Source organism: Sinocyclocheilus rhinocerous, unplaced genomic scaffold, assembly GCF_001515625.1.
Source record: "Sinocyclocheilus rhinocerous isolate Xijiao unplaced genomic scaffold, SAMN03320098_v1.1 scaffold314, whole genome shotgun sequence".
NCBI lineage: Eukaryota > Metazoa > Chordata > Actinopteri > Cypriniformes > Cyprinidae > Sinocyclocheilus > Sinocyclocheilus rhinocerous.
Window position 1 is genome coordinate 650,336 of NW_015630021.1, and position 27,371 is coordinate 677,706.

Sequence of the window (27,371 nt, forward strand, 5' to 3'; positions counted from 1 at the left end):
TGTCTCCACGACATGGCGGCGGCGGTGGTAGCAACAATAAAGTTACGCCTTCTTTCTTTGCGTGAACATTTGGGCGGCATTATGCAAATCTTCCCACATCGTGACATAGACGTGTGGGGGCGTGTTTAAACGAGGCGTTTTAGGAGGGCATGGACCAGTCTTAACTTTTATAAAGAATATCTCTTTGGGTTTGAGACTTTAGTCTTTGCAACTTTAGGGATCTTATCTATTCACGAACAGCTTGTAACACTCCAAAGAGAAAGGAAAACTTGAAATCGCATCATATGACCCCTTTAAAATGCATAGCTTAGACAGAATCAACATTTCTATTCATTTCCCACTGATTTACTGATGAGCATTAGCAGCTCCCGGCGCTGTCTGCCTGTGTTTTCTCTTCCACGATCGCTGTTCTAACTCCGAGGAAACTCATTAGCTGCTCATATGTCACTCATATTACACGTTCATAACCTGCCCTGTCTCCCCTCCCCTGCCGTCCATTACACTTTCACATTCAGGTCTGTACATAAGAAACCCAGAAAAACATTTCTACGGATGAAACATGAAACTAATAAACACACGATTACGACAGTATATGATTTGTATGTGATTTTCATGAGATTCTGCCTATTTTCATAACAATACAGGGTGTTTACTCAAGAAATGCTAAGCAGGTGTAGCGATTAACTTGATATAAAAGACTACAAATAACATATTTCAGCAACATTATATGGCCAAAGCACATTAGATTGCATTAGACACTGCGCTGCGCAGACCGATCAGTGTATGACATCAAAGTACCATGAGAGCTATAGAGACCAGACTGCTCCGTTAGCTTTCAAATTGCTATCGTGGTACTTTGATATCAAACACCTATCGATCTGCGCAGTGCAGTGTCAAGTCGAACACACCTAGTGTTTTTCCTTGATTAACCCCTTAGGTGTTGAAATCTGGTGCTGAACGACAAGAGATTTTTCTATACTCGATGGTATCGAGGCAATTCGGTCGGTGCCTAAAAATATCAAACTCAATACCCAGCCCTAGTTATCAAAGCATCATCCACTTTTTTCTGTAATATAATTTGTGTCCAAGAAAATAATAAAAAAGGGCATCTTGTTCCTCTAAAAGCAAGGTCTAGCAAAACTGTTAACAATATACTAGTGTCAGTTTCAGATGACACTTTAATTCCTATTTAATTATGAATCATGAGGAGCCATAGTTGTTCACATAATTTGATGTGGTTTCAGATGTTCTAGATGGTATTGGAGCACTGTTGACCCTCGCAGGCGATGCCGGTACACTTGTAAAGTGACAGAGGTGCAACCGTCAACACGGTGCAAAACTCCTAGCTCCATGGTGGATCAGGGAGAAAATCACACAATTGTACACAGTCCAAAAGCTCACAATGGTGTGTAAATGAATATATAACTGTCTATATTCATGAATTTGTAAAAATATTTAAGTTAGAGCTTATATAGTTTTGTGCCAGTATGGTGTGGAATCTATGTAATTAGTGTTCATTTTTAAAAAGTTTTTTTTAATTCTGACTAATCATATTTCTGTCTTGTAGATGAGGATGGCACAGATAGCAGCGAGTCCTTTTCACCTGGGCTGCCCCCCAGCACCCCATCCAAGACCAAACAGGACTCAGGGGCTGGAGGTAAAACTCCTGGCTATCCACACAGCAGGAGACCAGCAGGAGGAATGTCCAGACCGTTACCTTCCCCAGGTAAGATCTTTGCATCAGTTTGAAGTTCTGTTCACTTACCAAACAAATAAATCAAAGTATATCAAATGTGATTTCAGGGATCATTCAGCCAAAAATGAAAATTACTTCATTTACTCACCTTCATGCCATTCCAAACCCTTAAGACTTTGGTTAATCTTCAAAACACAAATTAGGATGTTCACAGTGAAACCTGAGAGGTTTCTGTCCCTAGCTTGTGAAGAGACATGATATCTTTATTTGATTAACAGATTTTGTATGATAATGTATATTTTTTTATAAATGTTTTATACATATATTATGTATATATATATATTATTCACACTCACACACGCGCACACGTATGATAGAAGCTTGTGCATGTATCATGCTGAAGCGAACCTCATTGGTTCTTGTGCATCACATACGTACGTTAGAGCTTCTGTGTTCACCAAATGTGATGTGTCCTATGCATGTGTCCATAGTTTAAATGTAATTAAAATATGTAAAAATGAGGGATTTCCCAATCAGGTTTTTTGTTCCCCTGATCCGATCCGAGTCATTTTGATATTGAGTATATGCTGATACCGAGTCCCGATCCGATACTTGTATATTCCTATAGGAATGTATGTTTGGTGCACACTTCAAGTATAATAAAGTTATTAAAATCAATCCAATATAAAAAGAGTTGTGCAGAGAGAAATAGAAACACATGTATGATGTATGTTTATGTATATTACAAAGATACACTCTCTCTATGTATGTGTATATATATATATATATATATATATATTAGTGCTGGGCGGTATACCGGTTCATACCGAATACCGGTGTTTATTTTTGTTATGATATAAATTTTTAAAATACCGCAATACCGGTGTAGAAAATATGGTTAACACCCAGTCATGCATGAAAAAAAAATACCGTCATGTACCGTGAAACCGGTATAATTTTGAAAAATACAGTGATATAAATTTTCGGTCATACCGCCGAGCACTAATATATATATATACAGTATATTCACACACTGTATACAGACATTGGCAGATGTAAACATGTTACAGTGGTAGACATTGTAAACAGACTTTGTGGTCACAATTATGAATATGGGACTACTGATATAAACTTATTGTTTTTTATATGAACGATAAGCAGAATAATTGCAACATAAAGTGGAGATAAGGTTAGAAAGAATTAAAGGGTTAGTTTACACAAAAATGAAAATTCTGTCATTAATTACCCTCATGTCGTTTCAAAGCCGTAAGACCTTCATTCATCTTCGGAACACAAATTAAGATATTTTTGATGGAATCTGAGAGCTGTCTGACCCTGCATAGTCAGCAACGCAACTGAAATGTTCCCAAGTCCAGAAACGTAGTAAGGAGATCGGTAAAATAATCCATGTGACATCAGTGGTTCATCCGCAATTATACGAAGCTACGAGAATACTTTTCGTGCGCAAAAGAAAAAAAATAACAACGACTTTATTCAACAATTCGTCTACTCCGCATCACCCTGGTGCCATTTTGGAGAATATCCGCTGGATGTAAACAACGTGTGCTGTTCTGTGTCAGCTGCGTCACACGGATACGCTTTCTGTTCAGATCAAATCACAACAACGTAGGAAACAGATCCGGCGTGACAGCGTGCACGTCAAACACGCACTTTTCCTTTTAATGGTGGTTGACAAACCCATTTAAAGGCGCATACCGTCTCCTACTGCACGACACTGGCATGACAGCTGACGTAAAATAAGGATCAGACTAAGGAGATCCGATACCGATCGGTTAAAAAAATGCTTGATTGGCCCCGATCCTTGAAATTGGCTCAGGACATCCCTAGTAAAAATTAAATCTGTTCATCATATAAAGCAATCATATCTCTTCACAAGATTTAACTGCTCGATTCCTGTGGATTCATTTTATGATGCCTTTATAACCTTTTTGGATTTAAGTTTTGATTACATGAAATCTCTGAGGTTTTATTAAAAAAAATTGGTGTTTCAAAGATTAACCAAAGTCTTATGGGTTTGGAATGACATGAGGTTGAGTATTAGTGTTGTCGAAAGTACTGTTGTCGGTACCAGTCGGTACTGAAATTTAAAAAAATGTGATGATACCAGCATTTCCCGCTACCATTTTGAGCGCTGATGTGTGGATTCTCAAACACCTCTGATTGGCCATTGTGTTCACACGCTCGCAAAACAATCAGAGGTGTTTAAGAATCTGTTCCAACAGCGCTCAAAATGCTAGCAGGAAATGCTGGTATCATCACATTTTTAAAATTTCAGTACTGACATCGGTACTTTTGACAACGGTATTGAGTATTTAAATTTTTTGATGAACTATCCCGTTAACTCTTGATTATTCATAATGAAGTCACACATAGCTATATTCAAAATTCCTTCTTAGGAAATGCTGTTTCCACATCCCATCACATTTTGACCATCAGTGACCTTGATGAGACACGACGTGCAACAAGGAGACTTTCCACACGTAGCCGAAATGCCTCTCCTCCCCCTGTGGTACTTTCAGGCCCAATGGCTTTGCGATCAGGGGGGACAATTCACCCTAGGTCGCTTTCATTCAGCCCCCCTGTCTCACCACTTGGTGCAACCAAGAACCTCATGAGCTCCACCTCACCTCGACGAAGAGGGAGGCCTTCCTCTTTGTCTCCCTCTAGCATCACCTCAGGACCCTCTCCACCACAAGCAACTCTTCAAAGTCCCTCTTCCACCTTACCTTCATCTGTCCGCCACTCCCCAAGACATCAACAGCCTTTCAAAACCACACAGCATAAAACTGATGAGTTCTTTATCTTGTCAGGGCCGGAGGAGGCTGCACGTGCACCAAGCCACAGAATTCCCACAGCAACTGATAAGAATCAAGGACTGCTCTCTGCGCACTTTGATCCAGACACAGATGTAGCGGTGGCCTCGGTATTGAATTCAAAGCTTGAATTTGATGAGGCTTTGCTCAATGAAAATGTGGCTCTGGACTGCGATTCTCAAGGTGGTGATGGAGATACAGAAGAAGGAGCCTGCAAATTCACCACTGGCAGGAAGGACTTGTCATCTCCTGTGACTTCAGAGATGCCAGTGGAAACAGATGATGATGATGATGTCACTGACAATTATCTGAATTTCTCTCGCACAGTTGTGGTCCGGGAACCTGCCAAAGAATCAGCACAGGCAGATCTCTCTGTCCTTCCTAACTCAGGGTCCATCTCACAGCTGGATGGAGCTGACAATGACTCGGAGAGTGATACAGGTGAAGCCAATGCAGATGATGATACTCAGGAAGTAGAATGTAGTTTTTGTAGTCTGGATACTGAGCCATTAAAACACACTGGTCCAAACAAGGGCAGAACCCTTGGCGACGGGCAGCTAGTTTGCCCAAGAGCACCTATTGCAAATCCACATACAACAGATTCTGTTGATCAGAATTCTCAGCTAGAGACTCAAAACATGGACCAGGTCTGTGAAGAACAGGAAATAACTTCTTTTCAAGATGGTGGAAACGTAATTGTTGATTCTGATGTATCCAATGGACAAGAAGCATCATTTCCCGAAGAACTAAAAGGAACAACTCCCATCCTTTACAAAAGTGGGGATCTTGTTACGACCCAAGAAGAAGTCTTGCTTGAAAATGAATCAACAGAAGGCTTGCAAGAAGTGTTCTTGGATGACACCAGTGGGAATTTCATATCCGCTGTTGATGGCAGGGTCTTGGACTTGACAGAAAATACTGCGGCTGAGGTGGCAACTGATTCCTCACCAGTAAACAAGAGTGCACATGTTTTAAAGAGAGGTTTGTCTCCTGTTGAGAAACCGGCAGCATCTGTGCCAATGAGTAGTACTAGAACAATTCATGTTGTCGTACCAGCTACGGCTACAAAAAGATGTTTTGTTACCATACAACCAAGTTCCCAACCCAGAACCCTCCAGATGGCAATGCCTGTTGCCAACTCTCTGCCACTTTCCATGCCTGTCAATGTTGTCTCATCTTCTCCCACCATTTCCGTTGCACCACAAGGAACTCCACTTGCTCCTGCCTCGGTTGTAGTAAATGGTTTTGGAGCTCTGCCTAAGGATGCCACTAAGGGTCGTACAATCACCATGCGCATTGCCAGCCCAAAACAAGTGACTGAACAGTTTCTGCCCCAGTGTTTACCTGGTACACCCCCTACACCACAGGTTCTTCTGGTCAACCGTGCGGGACAGATTCTAGTGAAAAACCCACTGACTAATACATACCAATTACCTAGCTCCAATTCCCCCTCCTACACCCAAATCAGCCAGATTGCGAAGATAATCCACAGCAATGTTCTCCAGCGAACCGTTCCTAAGGTTACAGTGATACCAGTGCCGCAGGTTCAGGCTAACCTCGGCAAAACCACACCAATGCGTATCTTTTCTTATATCAGCAACAACAGAGCAACACCGCCAACCCAAGTGCTAATCAGGAGGATTCCTCAGAGTTATCCTGGAAGCCAATTGCACAGCATCAGTCCGTCGATAGAAAGACCTGGCTCGATTTCTGAAGGTGGGCAGAAGGAGGTGGCCCAGGTGATAATCGATAAAGCAATGGCAAGTCACCGTGAAATAAGAAGTCCCACCGGCATGAGCTCTTCTCAGCTCCTCCTTGAAAAACACCTCTCTCCTGAATCAAAGGATTCAATCCCTGGGTTTCATCTTCGGACTCAACCCAACATATTGTCCCACTCCAGACCTCAAGTCAAGATCAAGAGAGTGTCTTCAGTAACTGATCGAATTGGTATGAAAAGATGCAGGTCGGATTTCTTGGACCAGATAGATCCTTATTCCCAAGATGACAACAGCAGGTAGGGACAAATATTCAGTCATATTTATTCAGATGTTACACAATCCTGTTATTGTTTTGTGCAATGAAAGATAACTATGAAAAAGTATTTACGCCTCTCTCAGATTTTCTTTTTTTTTGTTGCATATTATTACATTGAATATCATTAGCATATGATTGCATAAAAGAGACTTTTCATAAACAAAATACAAGCTTCTTGGTGGACCTAACCCTAAATCAAAGCCTAATTAAGACCAGCTAGCCATTAACACAACTGTAATGTTGTTTTTAACATCCCAACTGGATGTTATTAATTTCTATGTAATATTATAATGTATTAGTAATAATTTTGTTTTGTTAATGTTTAGATTAAACCGGGTTAGAATAAAGGCCCCAAGTGTAAAGGATGTGCTTGACGACCCTGATGTTGGATCTCTTGACCAGCCAAAGAACGATGAATCCAGGGTTGCAGAAAAAGAGAGGTCCGTGCTGATGACTTAAAATCACATTAACTCATGTTTTACCCAAGAAAATCACAATGTTTTCTTTTTCCTCTTTTTAGAATTACTCCAAATGAATCCGAGCCCACTGCGGTGCAGAGAAGTGACAAACAGGACAGTGCTAAATCTCAGTGTATGAGCTCCAAACATGGTGATTCCTCAGACTGGGCCCCCTATGCAGGTGAATACGAGATATTGTGTTACCTTATAAATATTTACTGTAGTTGCTAAAGCTATTTCAATGAATTTGTACTGTAACAGAGGTTTTGAAAGTTCACTACATGTGCAATTGTTTCAGGTTGGAGTTCAGATGAGGACTCTCCATCACCAGGCAAGCAGGATAAGTGTGCCAGTCAGTATCAGCCCCACCTGCACTTCCAGATTACCAGTGAGGATGGCTTTAGCGTAGAAGCCGACAGTATGGATGGTCAGTATTGATGAACCTTGTAGTGAAACTATGAAATAAGAATGTGAGCTTGTTCCTTTCGTGCTTTGGCACATTATTATATGTTTCCTCTGCTGTGTTTCTTCAGTGGCATGGAAGGCAGTAATGGACGGTGTCCAGGAGGCACGGGTAGGCTGTCGGCTAGAGCAGTTCCCCTTCAGCAGGGTAAGCGGTGCCAGGGTGCTGGGTGTCCTCCATGATGCCGTGCTCTTTCTGCTGGAGCAGCTGCAGGGTGCTTCTCTCTGCCAGAAACACCGCTTCCGTTTCCACCAGCATGAAACACCGGAAGAGGAGCTGCCAATAAACCCCAGTGGCTGTGCCCGCGCAGAGGTCTATGTGCGGTAAGTATCTGTTAACTCATATATGCCTTTGTCACATATGATTTTGAGTTCCTTTGTTTGTTCCTTTCCAAATTTGGAAATCAAAAATTGCCTTTTTTACCCAACAGAAAATCTACCTTTGATATGTTCAATTTCTTGGCATCGCAACATCGTCAGCTTCCTGAGTCTAGGCCATGTGATGATGAAGAGGATGACGTTTTGCTCAAATCCAGCAGGTTAGACACTCAGCAACATAGTATGTGAATAAAATACACACGTTTGATGTATAATTTTATATGTATATATAGTAGTGTTACACAATATACCAGTACTTAGGGCTGCTCGATTATGGCAAAAATCATAATCACGATTATTTTGGTCAATATTGTAATCACGGTTATTTAACACGATTATGAGTGGGTCAAATGACCAAAAAATTATATGAGTGATTTATTTAAAGATAGTGATACATATCAAATATATATTTCCTGTAAACAAAGTTGCTATGACATCTACATTGTAGAGACCAGAGAAATTTCACAATTCTCAATACCACAGAAGAGTATTAGGTAACTAGCCCATTAGTAACAAATAAACAAACAAACAAAAAGTCCTCAACATTTTTGAAAATAATTAAACTGTCAGTGATAAAAAAGCAAATGCAAAAACAATAGAATAAAAAGATACAAATGAAACAAACTTTGCTTTAATGATTTTTTATGCAAGTCTCAAGCAGTTAACAGCCTACTACAGAAATGAATAATCAAATGTAAAATAAAACAGCATAGTCTTCACTGTAAAAATTAAACTTTCTTTGTTTCTTAATAAAGCTACAAATGTCCTTCACTCAAGAGCAGTGTGTGATTTTAAATTGGTCTTTTGTTGTTTGATTAATATTAAGCACACAGTCGCAGCAGGAAAATAGCCCACTGTCACTTTAAGAGCCGTACTGATCCAATTTACCGTTACATGTGTATTTTCATTATCAACTCTTTACGTACATTTATTACATGACCGACGAAGGTATACATGAATAATCACTAAGCGCCGCATTTGAACACATTTTTGCGTGTATTTGACCATTTAGGCGCACACCTTGAGCTAAAAGATGACTTTACATGTCCGTGTTCTGCTCCGTCTCTGAGCGCATATAACGTTATCTTCCTGAGGAGCAGCGCACGTTTTCTTTCACGCTTTTGAAAACATGAGAAAATTTAATTTACTTATATAAATCAAGCACATCCCATTTTGCAAAAGTCACGTTACTTGATTTTACTGATTTGCACGTGAAATTGGGCTTTTATGGAGGAGCGAAAGCGCAGCGCTGGAAAGGGGGAGGAATGGGGCGCAATAATAGTTTCATCTTGATTATTGTATTTTCATAACCGTTGGAGGCCAAAATGGGTATCGCGTTACTCTGCTTTGAAAAACAGTATGATTTCTCATTTTACTAGTACCGATACTTTAAGAATGACAGCGTTATAATGAAAGCAGTTTTTCCTGAGTTGCGTCGACGTGCTGCAGCAGGGCAGTGTGTGTGCAACGCACTGCTTCCACTCCTGCATGAACACTGACTAAACTTTATATATCTGCACAGCGCAGGACTGCTTAAAGTTACTAACAATTTAAAAGTGGATAAGAAACATGCATAAATGATCAAATAAAGCGTGGATGCGCTTTGTTGCTAAAAAAAAAAAAAATGTTAAAGCGAATTAAACCTTGCCAAAAAACTCACTGCAGTACTCACGCGCTATCACACACCCGACACGGAAAGCCGCCTCTCTCACACACAGCATGCGATTGCAAATTCAGATTTCTTTCACAAGTTATTGCGCTTCAACTGTCAAAATACACACAGAATTATGTTAAAATGCCCGTCTTGGCCTTATGACTGAAGTGAACGTAAACAGCTGAGAAAAAAACATGTATCAATATATTGGATCCATGCAGCTCTTAAAGTGACAGCAGACTAATATTCCTCCTGCTGTCTTTATCTATAATGTTAATCAAACAACAAAAGAAAAAGAGAAAATTACTCGCTGATCTTGACTGACTAACTTTAGTAGATTTAATAAGGATGAATGTATCAATGTTTATTTCATACAGTGATGATTATGCAGTGCTTTACTTGTACATTTTGATTACTTTATTCAGTTTGTGTATTATCTCTTACTTGAATGCTACTGTTCAATAGACCCCCTGTACTGTTTATTTCATTTGTGTCTTAGTAGTTTTATTGTATTTGTCCTTTTTATTACTTTTATCTATGTTCTTCTTATTAATAAAATAGATAAAATAACAAAAATTACTATATCATAATATAAATTGTTATTGTGAAAAAAAATAATCCTATCATGAAATAAGATTTTGGTCACATTTCCCACTCCTAGCTCATGCCTTCTTATCCTTTTAGCTTATTTAGTTACTTTTCCTGTTGTTTTATGTCATGATATCAGTTCAGTAGTAATATCAGGATATTTTTGTCAGATATCGTATAGAAATCAAAATTTTGGTATTGTGACAACACTAATATATATAGCACTGCTTAATATAATCCTGAGCAAATTTCAAAATGAATATCCTTGTTTCATACTGCATATTATGGTATGCTTAAATGTATTTGTGTCATTTAAAAAAAGATAGACAAAGCAAACGTTATGTTGTTTATCAACTATAATACCTAAATAATTGATTGTTTAGCTATGTAAAATCAATGCATTACTAGTGTTGTTAACATTTTTGTTTTTTTGTGACTCATCCTGTTATTTTGACTTCCTTTTAGACGAGCCACAAGTACAGAGTTGCCAATGGCTATGAGGTTCAGACACTTGGAGAAAACCTCGAAAGAGGCTGTAGGAGTTTACAGGTAATGCCTTCCCAAGAGATGCAGCATAAAAACTAGCTGTGTAAAATCAGCCAGTCCCATGCTAATAAAAAAGATGGAATGAACATAACCTTTAAAGAGGAAAAGTAAATGGTGCAATCATGTTTTCCTTATCTCCATGATAGATCTGCTATACATGGTCGTGGTCTTTTCTGCAAGAGGAACATTGAGGCTGGAGAGATGGTGATAGAGTACGCTGGCAATGTCATCCGCGCAGTTCTCACAGACAAAAGGGAGAAATACTATGACAGCAAGGTAAAAATGATTTCTCCCAGTGTGATGTATAGGTTTTGCTTAAAAACATCTATTTCTCTTTTTGCAGGATCATCTCATATCAGTGATGTTTCTTTCCTAACCCTTTACTATCTGTTTCCTGCCTCTCTTCCCTCAAAGGGCATCGGCTGCTACATGTTTCGCATTGATGACTTTGATGTGGTGGACGCCACCATGCATGGAAACGCGGCACGATTTATAAATCACTCCTGCGACCCTAACTGTTACTCAAGAGTCATCAATGTGGAGGGCCAGAAGCACATCGTTATATTCGCCCTGCGGAAGATTTACCGTGGAGAAGAGCTTACCTATGACTACAAGTTCCCCATTGAAGATGCAAACAGCAAGTTGCACTGTAACTGTGGGGCCCGGCGCTGCCGACGCTTCCTGAATTAAAATCAGCATGTTTACTCTGGCACATGGGTGGGAAAAGGAGGTTTAGGAGGGGATATTTTGGTATGGGTGGCTATTTTTGAAGGAAGACACTCATTACAGGTGCTTAATGGTCCGGAGATCAATGTATTCTGAAGGAAACACCATATTGAGTCTTGATTGGTTACCTCGTATGAGTTATGATTCCTACCCCAACATTTGACACCCCAGTAACGTCCTGCACTGGATGAGGCAGTTTGCTTTGATTCAACAATTAAAAATTGTGACCTCAAACCGAATACCCTTTACTTAACTATTTCAACTGTCCCTATGCTTTTTTTCTCCCAGCATGCCTTTCAAATCTTGCCGCTGGTAATGCAGTAGATCTATTCTGGAAGGATCCTTTAGCTGGCAGAATTAATGTACAGAGGTTTTCATAGTGGAGGCTACCCTGAAGTTAGTAAGGGTGTGATTATTTTTGCTACTGAATCAAGAGGAGTTCCTGTTATAGGTCGTCCTCAAAAGCACCTTAATAATCTTTGCTTTTTTTCCCCCCGGAAATGTAAACACTGTACATATTCTCCAGAACAGACAAAATTTTTAGTCAAACCATGAACAATCTTGCCACACAACATAGTTTCTTACAGGAGTCTGTTTCCAGAAAATTGACATTTGTACATTTTCAGTTTTTTTTTTTTAATGGGTGCAAATGAATTGCGTCACTTACAACACACTTTTTTAAAACCAAATTTGACATCCTTTACTGTCACATTAAGTTCGAGTACCTTTGCTCTGAATGCATATACAGACTGTTTACTGCATTCTGGGTCATGTACAGATTACCATTCTTCATAAGACTTCACTTGAAGTCCAATTTTTGACAGATTGGTTTTAAGAACCCACTGTTTTTATGTGCTTTTATATCTTGAGGCCAGTCTTTGGGGGTCTATTGTAATATTCTACATATTAGGATCACTTGTGCCGTGTTGACCATTTGAAAAGTCCCATTCTGATCATCAGTGCACCAGTATTTAAGGAAATATTCAAAACCATACTTAAGAATGGTGGGTTCAGCTCGAAACAGCCAACATGCTGCCTAATAGCCAGGCTATCAAATTCTTGTGATACCCTTCCTCATGCAGCACGTTTAGACCGACTCTCGTCTCCGTTTGGGTTGACTACCTCAGAACATCAGTGACAGCTAGTTAAATTGCAGTACAAACAATAGTATAAAGAATGCTGGGATAATCCCACACTAGCTTTGATTTTATGCAATGTGACTGTAGGGGTTGTTTGTTTCATTTGTTTGTTTTTCCAGAGAATTCCCGGATCCCTCTTCCCTCATGCTTTTGTACAGAATTGAAGTGTGCTTGTTAAAAATGAAGACTGCGGCTTGATTCCATCACTGAACGTGATCTAACTCAGAGGGAATCTTTGTATATAGTTGTATACAAGAATTTCTAAATCTGTTAAATTTTTCTACGCACTTTTTTTATTTATGATGTTCTGTATGTAATAAAGATACAAAAATATTTGAACAAAGAGCAATCTTCAAACTTGTTTTTGTTCTAAATATTATAAGTGGATGTGAAATCAAAATGGACTCCTGTATACTTTATTACAGCATGGTATTCCAAAGAAAAAATGGCTTTCATTTGGCCTTTAAAGGACTTGGAACTTGATTTGACCGTTTAAAATCTTTTTGGAAATTATGTTTTTTGCTTTTACCTGAGCATTTTTAAGATTTAATGATTCAAACACGATGTCTGTTGATCCAATTTATATTATGTTGGATATTTTTAATGACTATTCTTTAATGGATTTGTGGGTAAGCTAAAAGGTGGGTTTTTTTTTTGTGAAATTTATATTTATTTTTCTTCAGCCTATATCATTCAATGCTTGTATATTTCTATTTTTAATAGTTTTACAAGATTCTGCTTTGACATGCCTTTATAATTTTTCAGATATTTATGATTTAATATCTTTTTATATCTTGAGCATTTATGACTAATTCTGAAACGTTTTATTTTATTGTCTTTAATAATATAATACAGCATGCAACATCATCTTGTTCATGCTAAACTCATCTAAATATGTTAGAGTTTTAATTATATGCACATTATTAATGATAAGGAGAGGCTCAGGCTCCTCTCTCTGCATTATCTGCCTTATTTTGTCCAATTTCGCCTGTGGAAATTCAATCTGAAATTACACCTTCAGTAACAACCAATGGACACTTAAATATTAACAGAAAAATGTTTGTTTAGTCCCGCATCTGCCCTTCTGCCCTCTTGAAATGTACACACATTTACTCTACTGTGAACAGGTGACCATGTAATGACCCATATAAGCAACAGTCAGACAGAGAGGGCCGTTTCATATGCACAGACTCAAAAAGTAAGTGTTTGTCGCTTCTGTGGTCTGTTATATTCAGTACAAAGTAGACATCCATTGATTTTGGTGTTCTGAATTCTTAATGGCATTTGTAGTGCTTAGACCTCTCTGTTTTCCTCTTTCAGCATAAAACGGAAGCATGAACAAGATTTTGGCCTTCTTAAGTTTAACTGCATTTCTCTGCTGCTGTGGTATAGTAATTGTTTTCCCTGTCTTTGTGGTCCAATATTTAATCTACATTTTATTAGACAAAAGCAGTAGCTTTGGACTAATTGACTTTGTCTTTTGCGGTAGCTATTACTCATTCTGTTTCTCTGACGCTGTTTATGATTCTGTCTTTGTTTTGAAGGTGTGCAGAGTGCTGAACTATCATATGATGACTTAAGACAACAAATCCTCAACTCTGGGACTGTAGTCTTTTTAGACTTCCTAGAGAAAGTCAGAAACACGACAGAGAAATTTGTGAGAGATGATCAGTTCAGAAAATCAAGGTAAGACCAGCTATGGATTATGTACTGCTATTGAATTGTTGGTTTGGCCGTTGCCTGATCATAATTTTTTCCTGTGTTTTTACAGGATCACTGTTCAAGAACACATGAAAAACTTAAGAGAGATGGCAAAATCACTGAAAAATCTTAAGGATCTTGGAGAGAGCCAGGATAATTCAAATATATATCCAAAGTAAGTCCGTGATTGTACTACTGTATAATTATAATAACATTGTTTATTCTGTGCTCAAGTCAAGAACATGATTCTCAAAAGTTTATATATACATTTAATTCTTAATATGCTGTGCTGTAACTTTGATGTTTCGTGATAGTTGTTGATGAATCCTTTGTCCTGAGCATTTAAACCGCCTACAGTTCTTCAGAGAAGTCTTCTACTGTATGTCCAGCACATTCTTTGGTTTTTCAGCATCTTCTGCATATTTAAACCCCTTCCAACAGTGACTATATGATTTTGAGATTCATCTTTTTACACTGAGGACTTATACACTACTATTACAGAAGGTGCAAACATTCAAGTCGTCACATTTTTTATATATAGCAGTATTCACAGTAATAAACAAGTACCAGTCCAGTACATATACCAGTAGTAAAGTTGCAGTGTTCTTCGTTTATGAAACAAATACAATTTCAGCTGTAAAGTAGCTCGAAATAGACAACAGTGTCATTATTCAGCTTGATTTAGTTCAGTGTTGATTCAGTTTAGTTCAATAGCAATGTGAATGGTGCAAAGTTGATTCGTTGTGTGAACATGTTTCAGTGAAAATCAGTGAATATTCAAACATTCGTTAGTATTCAAGAACTCAACATGGGGTTGTAAACTTTTGAACAGTACTACGATCACTGTGAAATGTTCTTATTTTGTGTAAATATCTAATTTTTTGCTTCTAAAATGCTACAGAAGTCATTTATTTATATAGCACATACAATACAGATTGTTTCGAAGTTGCTTCACAGTAATAAACAAGAAAATACCAGTTTTAATGTCGTAATGTTCATTTATGAAAAGTACAATTTCAGCTGTAAATCAACTTTAAAAAGAATGAATTCAATGTTGATTCAGTTTAGTTCAGTAACAGTTTGAATGTTGCAAAGTTCATTAGTTATGAAAGCAGTAATCAAGGTCAGTTTATTCAAACAGAATTATTGGTGTGAATTGTTCTGTTTCAAGATCCTTTTTTATATAAGATATTTACTTGTTTCACATTTATTTATTAAGCCACATATATATATGGCTAGCGCTTTGTACAGTACAGATTGTTTTAAAGCAATTTCACATTTTAATAAACAGGAAAATGTTGCAAAGTTGAAATAAATAAAATTTCAGCTGTAAAGCTGCTGTACAGACGACAGTAGTGTCATTTTTCAGTTCAAGTCGGTTCAATTTTGATTCAGTTCAATAACAGCGTGGATGCAAGATTGCAAAGTTAGTATCATTTTCCAGCTTATTTTAATTTTGCTCTCATTCGATAGTGGCAGTGCAGTAAAATCAAAGATATTACTCAATATTAATTATCTTTTAAACCTCAATTCCAAGACAAAATAAGTTAGACTAGTATATTTCCTCTGTGTCTCTATTGTTATAGTTGTGATGTGAACAACTTCATTCTCTTAGAATGATTAGAATAGTTTTTATAAGCTTATAGTTTGGCCTGTTCTTGGTGTGAACGGGCCAAACCTGTTCGATAAAGAACAAATATGTCTTATTTTATGTAATGGATTTTTTTGGTGATTTAAAAATATATATTTATAGCTTCTGTTCTTTGATTCACAGATTATTTTCGTTCTTTATTGGTGGTACATTTGTGATCACGATCAAGGAGGTCGTTGACAAGTTTTTCTTACCGTAAGAGCTTTACTATCTTTACACATTTTCAAGAAAGTAACGGATCTCGTTTACTTTACCAGTTCACTGAAACTCATGACTAATATATTACCTGTGAATGTGCTTTTCTTCTGCAGTTATAAGAAGATTTACCATGAGGCCTTAAAGAACGAGACAATGCCAGACATCTGGAAGTAAGCATGTGTTCACTGAGAATATACAACTCTAGTGTTGATTTGCCAAAGTGCTGGTCAAAGATGTGTTTGTGCATTGAACATAATGGCCTTCCAAATCCACCTTCCACGCCATGCACCTCTCTGATTTTGCTCATAACTTGATTTATTCATGTGACTTGTTTATTACAGAGAAGTGGAGTCGTACTATCTTCCAGGAGCTCCACCAGTCTACAGTAAACCCATGCAGTTCTTCAGTCACCTTCTGGCTAAGGCGTATGACCTCACTATATACTTTATTTAAAACATTATCAGTAATAAGCTCTGATCAGATTCTGTAATGATTAGCATGTACATGTATATACATTTTACAAAGTAATTTCTAAAGTGTAGAGTATTAAATGTATTTCTGGCATCTAACAGAGTGGTGAAGTCCCGGCTGGTGAACATGCTTAAAGCTGGGGTGGATACTGTTGTGGAGATTGGGAAAATGGATTTTAACCCACTTCATGAGGAGTAAGAGCTGTTTTAAAGCCATACTGTTGGAGCTCAAAGCAAATGTACTGAGTTGTTGTCCTCCAAATGTAAAGTATTGGGCTAAAATGCACACATAAGCCCATTACAAAAATGTGTTTCTTAAGGTGTCATTTTAACCACTTGTTGTCTCGTCCAAAGGGTGCAGATGGTTATGGATCAGATTAGAAAGAAAGCCTTTGAAATTTCAATTTTGGAAAGACAAAAAGAGAAGAATGATTTCCTTGTATCATTAAGGTAAAAACCTTTGTTAACTTCAATATGGTACTTAATCGGTTTAAAAGACATCTCTAAATAACTTTTTTTCTTTTTCTGTTTCCTAGAACTGCATCTGGACTGATTGCTTTTTACTGGGATAGAGTTTTGGAACACACTGAAAGCCCATCGTTCCATGCAAAATACATGGATTCTATGAAGTAAGACTACAGTCCAGTTCTGCACAAATATTAGAGAATATATACTTTTTACTATAAATAAAAAATTTTTTGTGCGTGTTACAGGCAATGGGCAGAGCTAACCGAGTTGAGAAACACAAGTGAAAATTATCATGTGCTTTTAGACCCGGATACAAGGCGTGGATCTTTGAAGTAAGGAAGAAAGATACTCAAAATGTGGAATATCACAAATGTCATTTAAACCAATATGTAATTAATCCCAGGGCTTTTATCTTTTTTTTCTCGGTCTACTAAAATGATTTCATAATTATCATTAGAATCACTTGAACTATACAGGTGCATCTCAATAAATTAGAATGTCGTGGAAAAGTTCATTTATTTTATTCAACTCAAATGATGAAACTCGTGTATTAAATAAATTCAATGCACACAGACTGAAGTAGTTTAAGTCTTTGGTTCTTTTAATTGTGATGATTTTGGCTCACATTTAACAAAAACCCACCAATTCACTATCTCAACAAATTAGAATACTGCATAAGACCAATAAAAAAACATTTTTAGTGAATTGTTGCCTTCTGGAAAGTATGTTCATTTACTCTACATGTACTCAATACTTGGTAGGGGATCCTTTTGCTTTAATTACTGCCTCAAATCGGCGTGGCATGGAGGTGATCAGTTTCTGGCTCTGCTGAGGTGGAAGCCCAGGTTTCTTTGACAGTGGCCTTCAGCTCATCTACATTTTTTGGTCTCTTGTTTCTCATTTTCCTCTTGACAATACCCCATAGATTCTCTATGGGGTTCAGGTCTGGTGAGTTTGCTGGCCAGTCAAGCACACCAACACCATGGTCATTTAACCAACTTTTGGTGCTTTTGGCAGTGTGGGCAGGTACCAAATCCTGCTGGAAAATGAAATCAGCATCTTCAAAAAGCTGGTCAGCAGAAGGAAACATGAAGTGCTCCAAAATTTCTTGGTAAACGGGTGCAGTGACGCTGGTTTTCAAAAAACACAATGGACCAACACCAGCAGATGACATTGCACCCCAAATCATCACAGACTGTGCAAAGACTTAAACTACTTCAGTCTGTGTGCATTGAATTTACTTAACACACGAGTTTCACAATTTGAGTTGAATTACTGAAATAAATGAACTTTTCCACGACATTCTAATTTATTGAGATGCACCTGTAATGGTCCACTGTTAGTATGTTAGAATCTTAAACTGAATAACAGTTGAGTTGAATTCTGTGGAATGTTGTTAAATTTTATTTTTGAGGTTTTACACTGCATTGTATCATTCATCTATCATTCATTTATCATTCCATTTTTCTTTTCTAGTTGGGCTGAACATCATTTTGGTAAATTCTTCGAGGCCGCGGCCCAGGAATATTATAATCGTGGAAATGCAGCTCTTGGTTTGGACAGATTCAATCAGTCCAACTGGTAAATTTCATTTTAAACTTTGTTGGATCAGTACTGCATGAAATGAAATGTCACATTATTTATGGTAAATGAATATGTAACCACATATCTGACACTTTAGATTTAATTTGCGAAGGGAATAGTTAATGTTTCAAAAACTGTTCATGTGTTGTTTCAGATGAATTACACGAACATGAAGATATATTTAACAAACATCTGACAGAACTTAAAGGGTTAGTTCACCCAAAAATGTTCGAAACCCGTAAGACCTTCGTTCATGTTCGGAACACAATTTAAGATATTTTTGATGAAATCTGAGGGCTCTCTGACCCTCCCATAGACAGCAAGGTAACTACCACGTTCAAGGTCCAGAAAAGTACCAAGATGATCGACAAAGTAGTCCGTGTGACATCAGTGGTTCAACTGTAAAGTTACGAAGCTACAAGAATACTTTTTTGCGCAAAGAAAACAAAAATAACGAAAAAATGATACTGTCGTGAACACGAGTCCAAAGTGACGCAGTAGAGACGAAAATGTGGCGTCACTTGTGGACGCGCGTTCACGACAGTACCATGACGTGAGCATGTGGCGGCGCCGGCGCTGACCCGGATCCGGCGTAATGACGTCATCACGCCGGATCTGGGTCAGCACCGGTGTCATGAGAAATCGGGTCCGCTTAGGACCATGGCGGTAGCTGTTTTAAATGCCTGATCAAAAGTCAACACTTATGTTACTATTTCATTGTGAATATATGTATGGTAAGTGCAAATGCGTGGTGTATAAGCTAACCTAGCAGGCTAATCGGGTAGCTGTATGCTATGCTAGTACGTGAGCTAACCAAAAAATAAAAACGAGAAATGTTTGATTTCACAACCTATAGCTTCGGATACTAGTCTATGAAACATGTAATTTAAAAGACATTAATTGTCATTATAACGAAGTTCAAACGACATAAATCAAAGCGCGATTTTGCAGGAATTGTAATCAGGTGCTAAAAATAATACCCATTAAAAGTTCGTTGAACCAATGGGATCACTCGGGGTCCTAAGCGGACCCGATTTCGAGGGGGGACTCGATTTCTCATGACACCGGCGCTGCCACACGCTCACGTCATGATACGGTTTCGAACAACACGAGGGTGAGTAATTAATGACAGAATTTTCATTTTTGGGTGAACTAACCCTTTAATACCTAAAGCAACATTAATGACTGATTAAAGGTTTAAAACAAAAAAGATACCTCCATTTTCTTTTGGATGTTTCTCAGGGCTGTTGTCAAAAGCGCTGTTGTTTACTCTCTTCCTGTTTATGAAAAACTGTCTGAAGTCGGCTTTGGGATTACTGAGATCAACAGGTTTCTTCACAGAGTTAACCACATAACTCTTATTCTTGAAGGGAAAGATATGCCCTCTAACAGGTAAGAAACAAAACATCTGTGTGAGGCTCATATTTGTTTACTATGTAAATATTAAAATATTAAGACTCTTTTTATTTGTTCTTTTCTATCTTGCAGACAAACCCTCTTGGAGTTCTGCATTCGTTTAATTTTACACATACTTAGTTCAGTCATTGAAGAGGAGAAAGCCAGTAGCGAAGATAACCAACTATTACTGCCTTTGCGGTAAGACAATGTAATAAAAAACCCTCATGAAAATCATTTTGTGAAACTGAATAAATTATCTTTTTAAGTTTGTATTTTCTTGATATATTTGTTTAGAAGGCTAGTGCTTTGCTCTCTTGATATAATGCATTTATAATCTATTCCTCTTCATAATCATTGTCTCTTTGCTATAGAGTAATTAGGAGAGTGTTCCTAGACTGGATCGCTTTTATCAAATTTGAAAATGACAGCTATTTTCTTGAGACGCAGAGGTAAGAAATGTCTTTTTATAGAAATATCCTTTTATATTTTTTATATATCCAGTCAGTGTGGTGAGGTTGGAAATCTGGTGAACTGCTTGGTTCTGAGACACTTTGGTTTTTGTTCATTTATGATTTTTTGTTCATTTATGAATCAAATAATCAATCGGACATTTTATATTTTCCAGCAAATGGAATCATATCATCATTAACGAGTTATTGAAAAGTAAAGCTTTTACTCGAAAGCAGCTTGAAGAAGCACCAAAGTAAGAGGAAAGATCAAGTTTTGTTTAAGGACAAGGATTTATTTGTTAATATGTGGCTCTAAATCTGAAAATATTCATATGTAAAGACATGTACTGTATGTTCTTAATTCCCTTTTTTAGTTTTTGAATCTTCAAAAATCTTTTTGAAATTTATTCATATTTGACCGGCTCTCTTTTTGTTTTTCAATTATAAAGAAACTTTGTTCAAGCCATTCACCGGATCCTGGAGAAACTGAAGCAGTATACTGATCTCGTTGATGGCTTTGATGAAAGGATCGATCCAACTGTTTTGTAAGATTATAATTTTCTTACCATATCTGCATTTGAACAGAAGCCATATCGACTGTCACTTTTTGTGTAAATAAAAGACTGATAATAAATATCAGTTTATATTGCGAGTTTAAATTGTCAAGTACAATCAGTAAGCTTCATAATATACATTTTTCCTCAGAGCCTTAATGAGGTCGATGCATCGCACAAACGTCAGGCTTAATGAGGTCTGGGACTTGCTGTTGGAGTAAACTCTATATATTTGAAGGCAATGTCAAGATTGCAACTGCTGACAATAAGCAGGATCATGCCAGGGATGTATTAACAGTTCTTAACTAAGATGCTGTTATTGCGTACCTGTCTCTGAAGGAATACTAGGATAATTGCATTAGTGAATATTGAGTAAAACAAATTCCACTGTATTTGTTCTACTGTAATGCTTTGTTTTCATCAAAAGCATTATTGGTTGCATTCCTTTTGATTTGTTTTACACATTTTTATCCTCCAGCATCTTAACACTTTAATAAAAAAATCCTAATATCTTGATATCAATAACATCTGGATCTATTTTCATGTGTTAACACTTAAGTGCAAGGCCAAGGGTATGATGTATAATAGTATTGATATGACACTGTTATATGACATATGTTCATGATTTATTATAACACATCAAATGGTGTTTTAGTCACAGGCTACTTTACGATTGTTTGATGAATGAAATGAGAAGGACAATTTTAATTCCCTGTATTTGTTAATATTCTTGTCGAATGTTGTCCTCTAAACAATGTACATATTGAAAACTGCAAATATAAAGTCTAAATATAAGTGCACTCTATGCATCATGCAGAAAATGTGCATTATATAAATGCATTTTCCTGTTATAAAAATAAAACACTTGAATGCACTGCCTAAAATACTTATTTTTAGCGATGTAGAATTTTTAAGAACTAGAATAATTTGTAGAATTATTCTAAGCACCTAGAACTTGTTATAAAGTATTTTTTTGTGAAATTGAAATGGCAACTATATAGTATATATAAGTATATAGCCTAAATAAAAGATTAGTTGTTACACATTAAACAGCAGAAGGAATCTCTCAAAGCACCACTCATGAAACTATGAATTTCTAAAAAGTGTTTTATACAGAGTACTTTTCGATAACAGCACTCTAATAACTGACCGCTTCTTTCACCGTTATAACATTCAGTCCTGATCAACCTGTTTATGCAGCAATAACAACCAGCTGGATGTACATTATAGGGATAGTTCACCCAAAAATTAAAATTCTGTCATTAATTACTCACCCTCATGTCGTTTCAAACCCGTAAGACCTTAGTTCATCTTCGGAATACAAATTAAGATATTTTTGATGGAATCTGAGAGCTGTCTGACCCTGCATAGACAGCAACGCAACTGTAATGTTACCAAGTCCAGAAACGTAGCAAGGAGATCAGTAAAATAATCCATGGGACATCAGGGGTTCATCCACAATTATACGAAGCTACGAGAATACTTTTTGTGCGCAAGATAAAACAAAAATAACTTTATTCAACAATTCGTCTCCTCCGCATCACCCTGGTGCCATTTTGGAGAGTATCCGCTGGATGTAAACAGCGTATGCTGTTCTGTGTCAGCTGCGTCACGCCGGATCTGTTTCCTATGTTGTTGTGATTTTATCTGAACGGAAACGGCGTATCCGTGTGACGCAGCTGCGCACAAAACGTATTCTCGCAGTGAACCACTGATGTCCCATGGATTATTTTACCGATCTCCTTGCTACGTTTCTGGACCTGAGAACATTTCAGTTGCGTTGCTGTCTATGCAGGGTCAGACAGCTCTCAGATTCCATCAAAAATATCTTAATTTGTGTTCCAAAGATGAACGAAGGTCTTACAGGTTTGAAACGACATGAGGGTGATTAATGACAGAATTTCCATTTTTGGGTGAACTAACCCTTTAACCCTTACCTGACTACTGTAACAATTTGACATTCAGTTGTCACTCTGTGATTACACATGTAACCATACCTGACTAATAATGATGTTGTACACTATATTCATTAAAATGAGTTTAAAGAAATTAATTAAATGCAATAAAGGAATATATCAATGGATTTCACTTGTTTAACTATGAATCGCATTTATCCAAATTCCACTATTATGCAAGTCTAAAGCACTTTTTCCATATTGGAGAGTGTGGTTTCAACATATCACAGTCATCATGCTACTCCTAGGTTAGGTTGAGAGACATCTCCAGCACTTTTTTTTTTTATAAAGAAGAAATTATTCTGGGTCATCTCCAGCACTCTTAAATCATTTAGGAGCTGAGATCTAGTTGTAGCACTTTTACCTTCATTAAGTGTAGGAATAAGATCCAAATTACACCATTCCTAGAATTTTGACATACTTAAGACTTACATTTTACTCTGAGTGGCCCCTGATTTGCAACATTTTTTTGCTCTGAGTTACTGACTAGAAAAACTAATGTTGACTGAAGAAATATTGACCTGGACAAAAACACACACCATGGACTTTCACACTGATCTACATTATTGGCAACATACATTAAACTCATGGCCTACATTCAGTTTAATATTGACAGATTGCATTTCTTGCACAAAAAAATTCATCAGTTCTTGTAATCTGACATTGTCAAAAACATATTTACTGTCATTTTTCCCAGTTTGGCATGGACATGCATGCACTACTCTGAACTGTTCTTGTTAACTCGCTTTGGAGTTACCTTAAAGTTTTAGGAACCTTTCTTTTGCTTTTGTGTTTTAAGGAAAATATTGTCTTATTTTAACATATTGAGCAAAACCTTTAACCTAACCCAAAACTGATATTGAACAGATACAATTGAAAAGAGGCAATTAAATACTGTCTGCACTATTATTGTGACCTTCAGAGTGGACATTGAAACACTTCTCGTATTGTAAGAGCAGACAGACTGCAAGGTAAATTCAGCAGGCGTGTTTACACAGATGAAAGTTCATATCAGTAGAGATAAAGTTTAGTCCAGCTTTTTACTCCTGATGTTTAAGTCCACAGTGAATATGTTGTGATCTCTTTCTGTTATTTAGTTTTTTGTTCTGAGAAAGAAACAACGATATGAATAAGTCACTAGCTGTCTTAATCTTAGCTGTTCTGCTCTTTAAAGGTAAGCTAATGCTTGTTTTCTTACATACCTAAATTCATTGTTATCTGATGTGGTATTTAATTTCTCATTAGACAAGCTCTCTTGAATGAGTGATAATATTAATCTCACAATGGTTATTTAAATATAAATGTGATATTAAAATATCTACTGCGGTTGGACTTTATATAATCATTGAATATTATACTGTCACTTACTGTATATTTTAGCTGATTTTTCATTTTTTTTATACAGGTGTGGACCGCGTCAGCCTAACGGATGAGGACTATGAAATGGCAGACAAAGTCTTCACGCTGGGAGCTGAAGCGTTTTTGAAATACTTGGACAATTTCAAAGGGGCAGCAGAAGTGGTTGTGGAAAAAAATAAGATCAGTAAAACAGGGTAAAACCAGAGACGTATGATGTAAAGTTAACAATGACCATGCACCGCAAGAAAAAAAAATAGTAGAAAAACTAGATAAAGCTAATGTTCTGGCAGAAAATTACCAGCATGTTTTCCAAGTTTATGGACAGTGCAATGCTTAATTCAAAATAAAAATCAATATGGAAAATTTCTTCATGTGAACACGGTGCATTGGGCCATATTTCTATGACTTTTCTTAGAATGAGGAGTGTAAATTCGCGACCATTGTTTTCTGTGTTGTACAGTACTGATTTGCAAGACTTGTGGATTTCTGTGAAGGAGATGATCAAGAAGATCAGTGCTGAGGAAGGAGTTAAAGGACATGATCATTTCATTGTAGCACTGCAGTGAGTACTTCATCCACTGGATACAAAAGACCGTTTGCACTTTATACTGTATACTAAACTTAAAACAAACATTTAAATAATGAATAATAAAGCTGAACACAATCCACTTGGATTTAAGGACCTCCTGTGATATTGTTTTCTTCTTCTGAGCAATTGCAAACCATCCTGATTATTATCATCTTTTTTTTTCCTGCTGTGTGTTTAACAGCATTTTTCACAGACTGGGTATGCTTTACAGAGACGGTCTGGCTCGAGTGTTATATGCATTCCCCGGCAACAGTTGGACTAAGCGGTATGAAGACCTTTTATCCAATTAATTAATGTTATTGTATAACTTTTTAATAATTATTTTTACAACGAAGACCAGAATGAATGAATAACATGCTGATATGCATAGGGTTGAATGTGTCTGTTGCTGAATATATTTTTGTTGAAACATCTTGAATATATGATATGATATCTCATTTCACAAGACTGATTTATATGTTCTGGTCTTCCTACAGAGAATTTGGCATGTATAAAGGGATCTTCAAAAACGAGACAGTGGTGGACCTCTGGAAGTACGTTTTTTTTTTTTACTGAATTTGCAAGATGACTGAAAATATTGCTTTGAAATAGTGTAAAGATGCACCCATTGAACAGTTCAAATCCACCACCTCTAAATTGCAGATAATCTTCTGAGGATCTGTTTGAAATAATAGATAACTAGTTTTGTTTAATGCAGATATGTGGAGTCACGCTACCTTCCAGGAGCTCCACCAATCTACAGCGATTCCTTGGGGTTCCTCGCTTACCTTCTGTCTAAGTTGTATGACGCATTGTTTCTTACAAACTGTTTCTTTCCCTTTGAAATAATGAAATGATATAGTTGATAAAAATATCTTAGTCTAGCTGCTAATTTATAGTAAGATACTGTAAACATTGTTTTATTAATCTGTAGCTTTTTTTGTATCAATCAAAGTTCAGATGAAGATGTTTGTTGATATAAAGCATATTAGTTTTCATGTTGCCTGGAAATTGTTTTCTTTGTTGTGATATATAACAGGGGGGCACAGCCCCAAGTGGCTAAGATCCTAAAAGTTGCTGTGGAAGTTGGGAAGACAGACATCAATCAACTTTTTGATGAGTAAGATCTTTTTTGTCATGCACTGATGTGTTAAAGCACACAAAATCAATGACACCTCTTGCATTTAAGTTGATTCTTTCATGCAGCTACTGTTTCCTAAAAAGGTCCTGTTAAAATGTCAAAATACACTCAGATGACAAATCTAGATTTTTATAGTCTCAGTTATACTTTTTTAGAGTGCAAATGGCTGTGCAACTTGTCAGAGAGAAGGCCATGGAAATTTCCACCTTAGAGAGGCAGAACGAGAAGGATGAGTTTCTAATAACACTGAGGTACATTGAAAGTATTATTTTCTATACTGATTTTTTATTAATATAGAAAATGATTTACATGTTTTCATGTTCACTTGAATTTACCCAAAAATATTGTTTAGCTGTTTGTTTGTTAATCATATTAGCTGTAAAGTGTGACCTGTAATTTACGGACTGTGTATTTCATAGAACTGCATCTGGAGTTCTTGCATTTTACTGGGATAAACTATTGGAATACACTGAGAGCCAGCCATTCCATAACAAGTATTTAGCTGCTGTAAGGTAAGACTATGATCATAATAGTTACCCGATACGGGCTAGTCTTGCATCTAAAAAAAAAAAAAAAAAAAGGGTTAAATATACAAAATAATTGATGTAATATAATTAACTAAGTCTGGAGTTGTTTGTGTTGCAGAAGGTGGAAGGAGCTGAGAGTGCTGAAAGATACTGGAAAATATCATGTGATTACTAGCCCAGAAACAGGACTTCAAACCTGGACGTAAGAACATTTCAATTCAATTTTAATACCAGTAAAAACATTAAAGAAATAATTCACCCAAAAGTGAAAATTTGCTGAAAATAGTCACCCTCAGGCCATCCATGATGTAGATGGGTTTGTTCACCATCAGAACAGATTTGAAGAAATTTGGCACTACATCATTTGCTCACCAATGGATCCTCTGCAGTGAATGGGTGCCGTCAGAAAAAAACACACAAAAAAACACAATAATCCACAAGTAATCCACACAACTCCACTCCATCATTTAATGTCTTGTGAAGTTAACATTTGTGTGTTTGTAAAAATACAAATCCATGTTTAAGGCATTTTAACTTTAAACCATTGCTTCTGGCCAAAATATGAGTCCATAATAAAATTAAACGCTTCCTTCAGCAAAATAGTCCATCCCCCTTTTGTCCTCTCACATCAAAACACCAACATATTTGTTTTCAACTGTTTTGGACTGTTTTTGCTTGTAAACAGTGCTTGATCTGTGCAAATTTATCTCCTGATTCAGATAAGATTATTTTAATATTATGGATAGAGGCCTTATGGACTGGAATTACTTGTGGATTATTGTGATGTTTTTATCAGCTGTTTGGACTCTCATTCTGACGGCACTGACGGCACC

General features: G+C 36.9%; 3 protein-coding genes across 7 annotated transcripts in view; all 3 read left to right on the forward strand.

Moving 5' to 3' along the window:
- Positions 1 to 12,799, forward strand: part of LOC107739503 (histone-lysine N-methyltransferase 2B-like) — a 43,564-nt gene extending 30,765 nt beyond the window's left edge. For all 3 annotated transcript variants that reach the window (XM_016551638.1, XM_016551639.1, XM_016551640.1), the window contains 11 exons: positions 1,245 to 1,405; positions 1,568 to 1,726; positions 4,114 to 6,544; positions 6,891 to 7,004; positions 7,085 to 7,203; positions 7,321 to 7,449; positions 7,556 to 7,808; positions 7,916 to 8,023; positions 10,570 to 10,653; positions 10,797 to 10,926; positions 11,065 to 12,799. In XM_016551638.1, the coding sequence (XP_016407124.1) occupies positions 1,245 to 1,405; positions 1,568 to 1,726; positions 4,114 to 6,544; positions 6,891 to 7,004; positions 7,085 to 7,203; positions 7,321 to 7,449; positions 7,556 to 7,808; positions 7,916 to 8,023; positions 10,570 to 10,653; positions 10,797 to 10,926; positions 11,065 to 11,340 (3,964 nt within the window). In that variant the 3' untranslated portion in view covers positions 11,341 to 12,799. The remainder of the gene's footprint in view (positions 1 to 1,244; positions 1,406 to 1,567; positions 1,727 to 4,113; positions 6,545 to 6,890; positions 7,005 to 7,084; positions 7,204 to 7,320; positions 7,450 to 7,555; positions 7,809 to 7,915; positions 8,024 to 10,569; positions 10,654 to 10,796; positions 10,927 to 11,064) is intronic.
- Positions 12,800 to 13,634: 835 nt separating this feature from the next.
- On the forward strand, positions 13,635 to 21,884 carry LOC107739504 (uncharacterized). Its single transcript, XM_016551641.1, has 18 exons — positions 13,635 to 13,713; positions 13,836 to 13,901; positions 14,060 to 14,201; positions 14,287 to 14,391; positions 15,991 to 16,062; positions 16,179 to 16,235; positions 16,407 to 16,490; positions 16,638 to 16,730; positions 16,890 to 16,985; positions 17,072 to 17,164; positions 17,249 to 17,335; positions 18,480 to 18,584; positions 19,830 to 19,979; positions 20,076 to 20,183; positions 20,357 to 20,434; positions 20,611 to 20,688; positions 20,884 to 20,979; positions 21,140 to 21,884. Exons 2-18 carry the CDS (start codon positions 13,850 to 13,852, stop codon positions 21,207 to 21,209), a joined length of 1,566 nt encoding a protein of 521 aa, XP_016407127.1. The 5' UTR covers positions 13,635 to 13,713; positions 13,836 to 13,849; the 3' UTR covers positions 21,210 to 21,884.
- Positions 21,885 to 23,940: 2,056 nt separating this feature from the next.
- The window catches only part of LOC107739615 (uncharacterized), an 8,355-nt gene continuing 4,924 nt past the window's right edge, over positions 23,941 to 27,371 (forward strand). For all 3 annotated transcript variants that reach the window (XM_016551776.1, XM_016551777.1, XM_016551778.1), the window contains exons 1-10: positions 23,941 to 24,117; positions 24,349 to 24,496; positions 24,763 to 24,864; positions 25,073 to 25,156; positions 25,368 to 25,424; positions 25,589 to 25,672; positions 25,910 to 25,990; positions 26,167 to 26,262; positions 26,431 to 26,523; positions 26,657 to 26,740. In XM_016551776.1, coding sequence (XP_016407262.1) covers positions 24,069 to 24,117; positions 24,349 to 24,496; positions 24,763 to 24,864; positions 25,073 to 25,156; positions 25,368 to 25,424; positions 25,589 to 25,672; positions 25,910 to 25,990; positions 26,167 to 26,262; positions 26,431 to 26,523; positions 26,657 to 26,740 — 878 coding nt within the window. In that variant the 5' untranslated portion in view covers positions 23,941 to 24,068. The remainder of the gene's footprint in view (positions 24,118 to 24,348; positions 24,497 to 24,762; positions 24,865 to 25,072; positions 25,157 to 25,367; positions 25,425 to 25,588; positions 25,673 to 25,909; positions 25,991 to 26,166; positions 26,263 to 26,430; positions 26,524 to 26,656; positions 26,741 to 27,371) is intronic.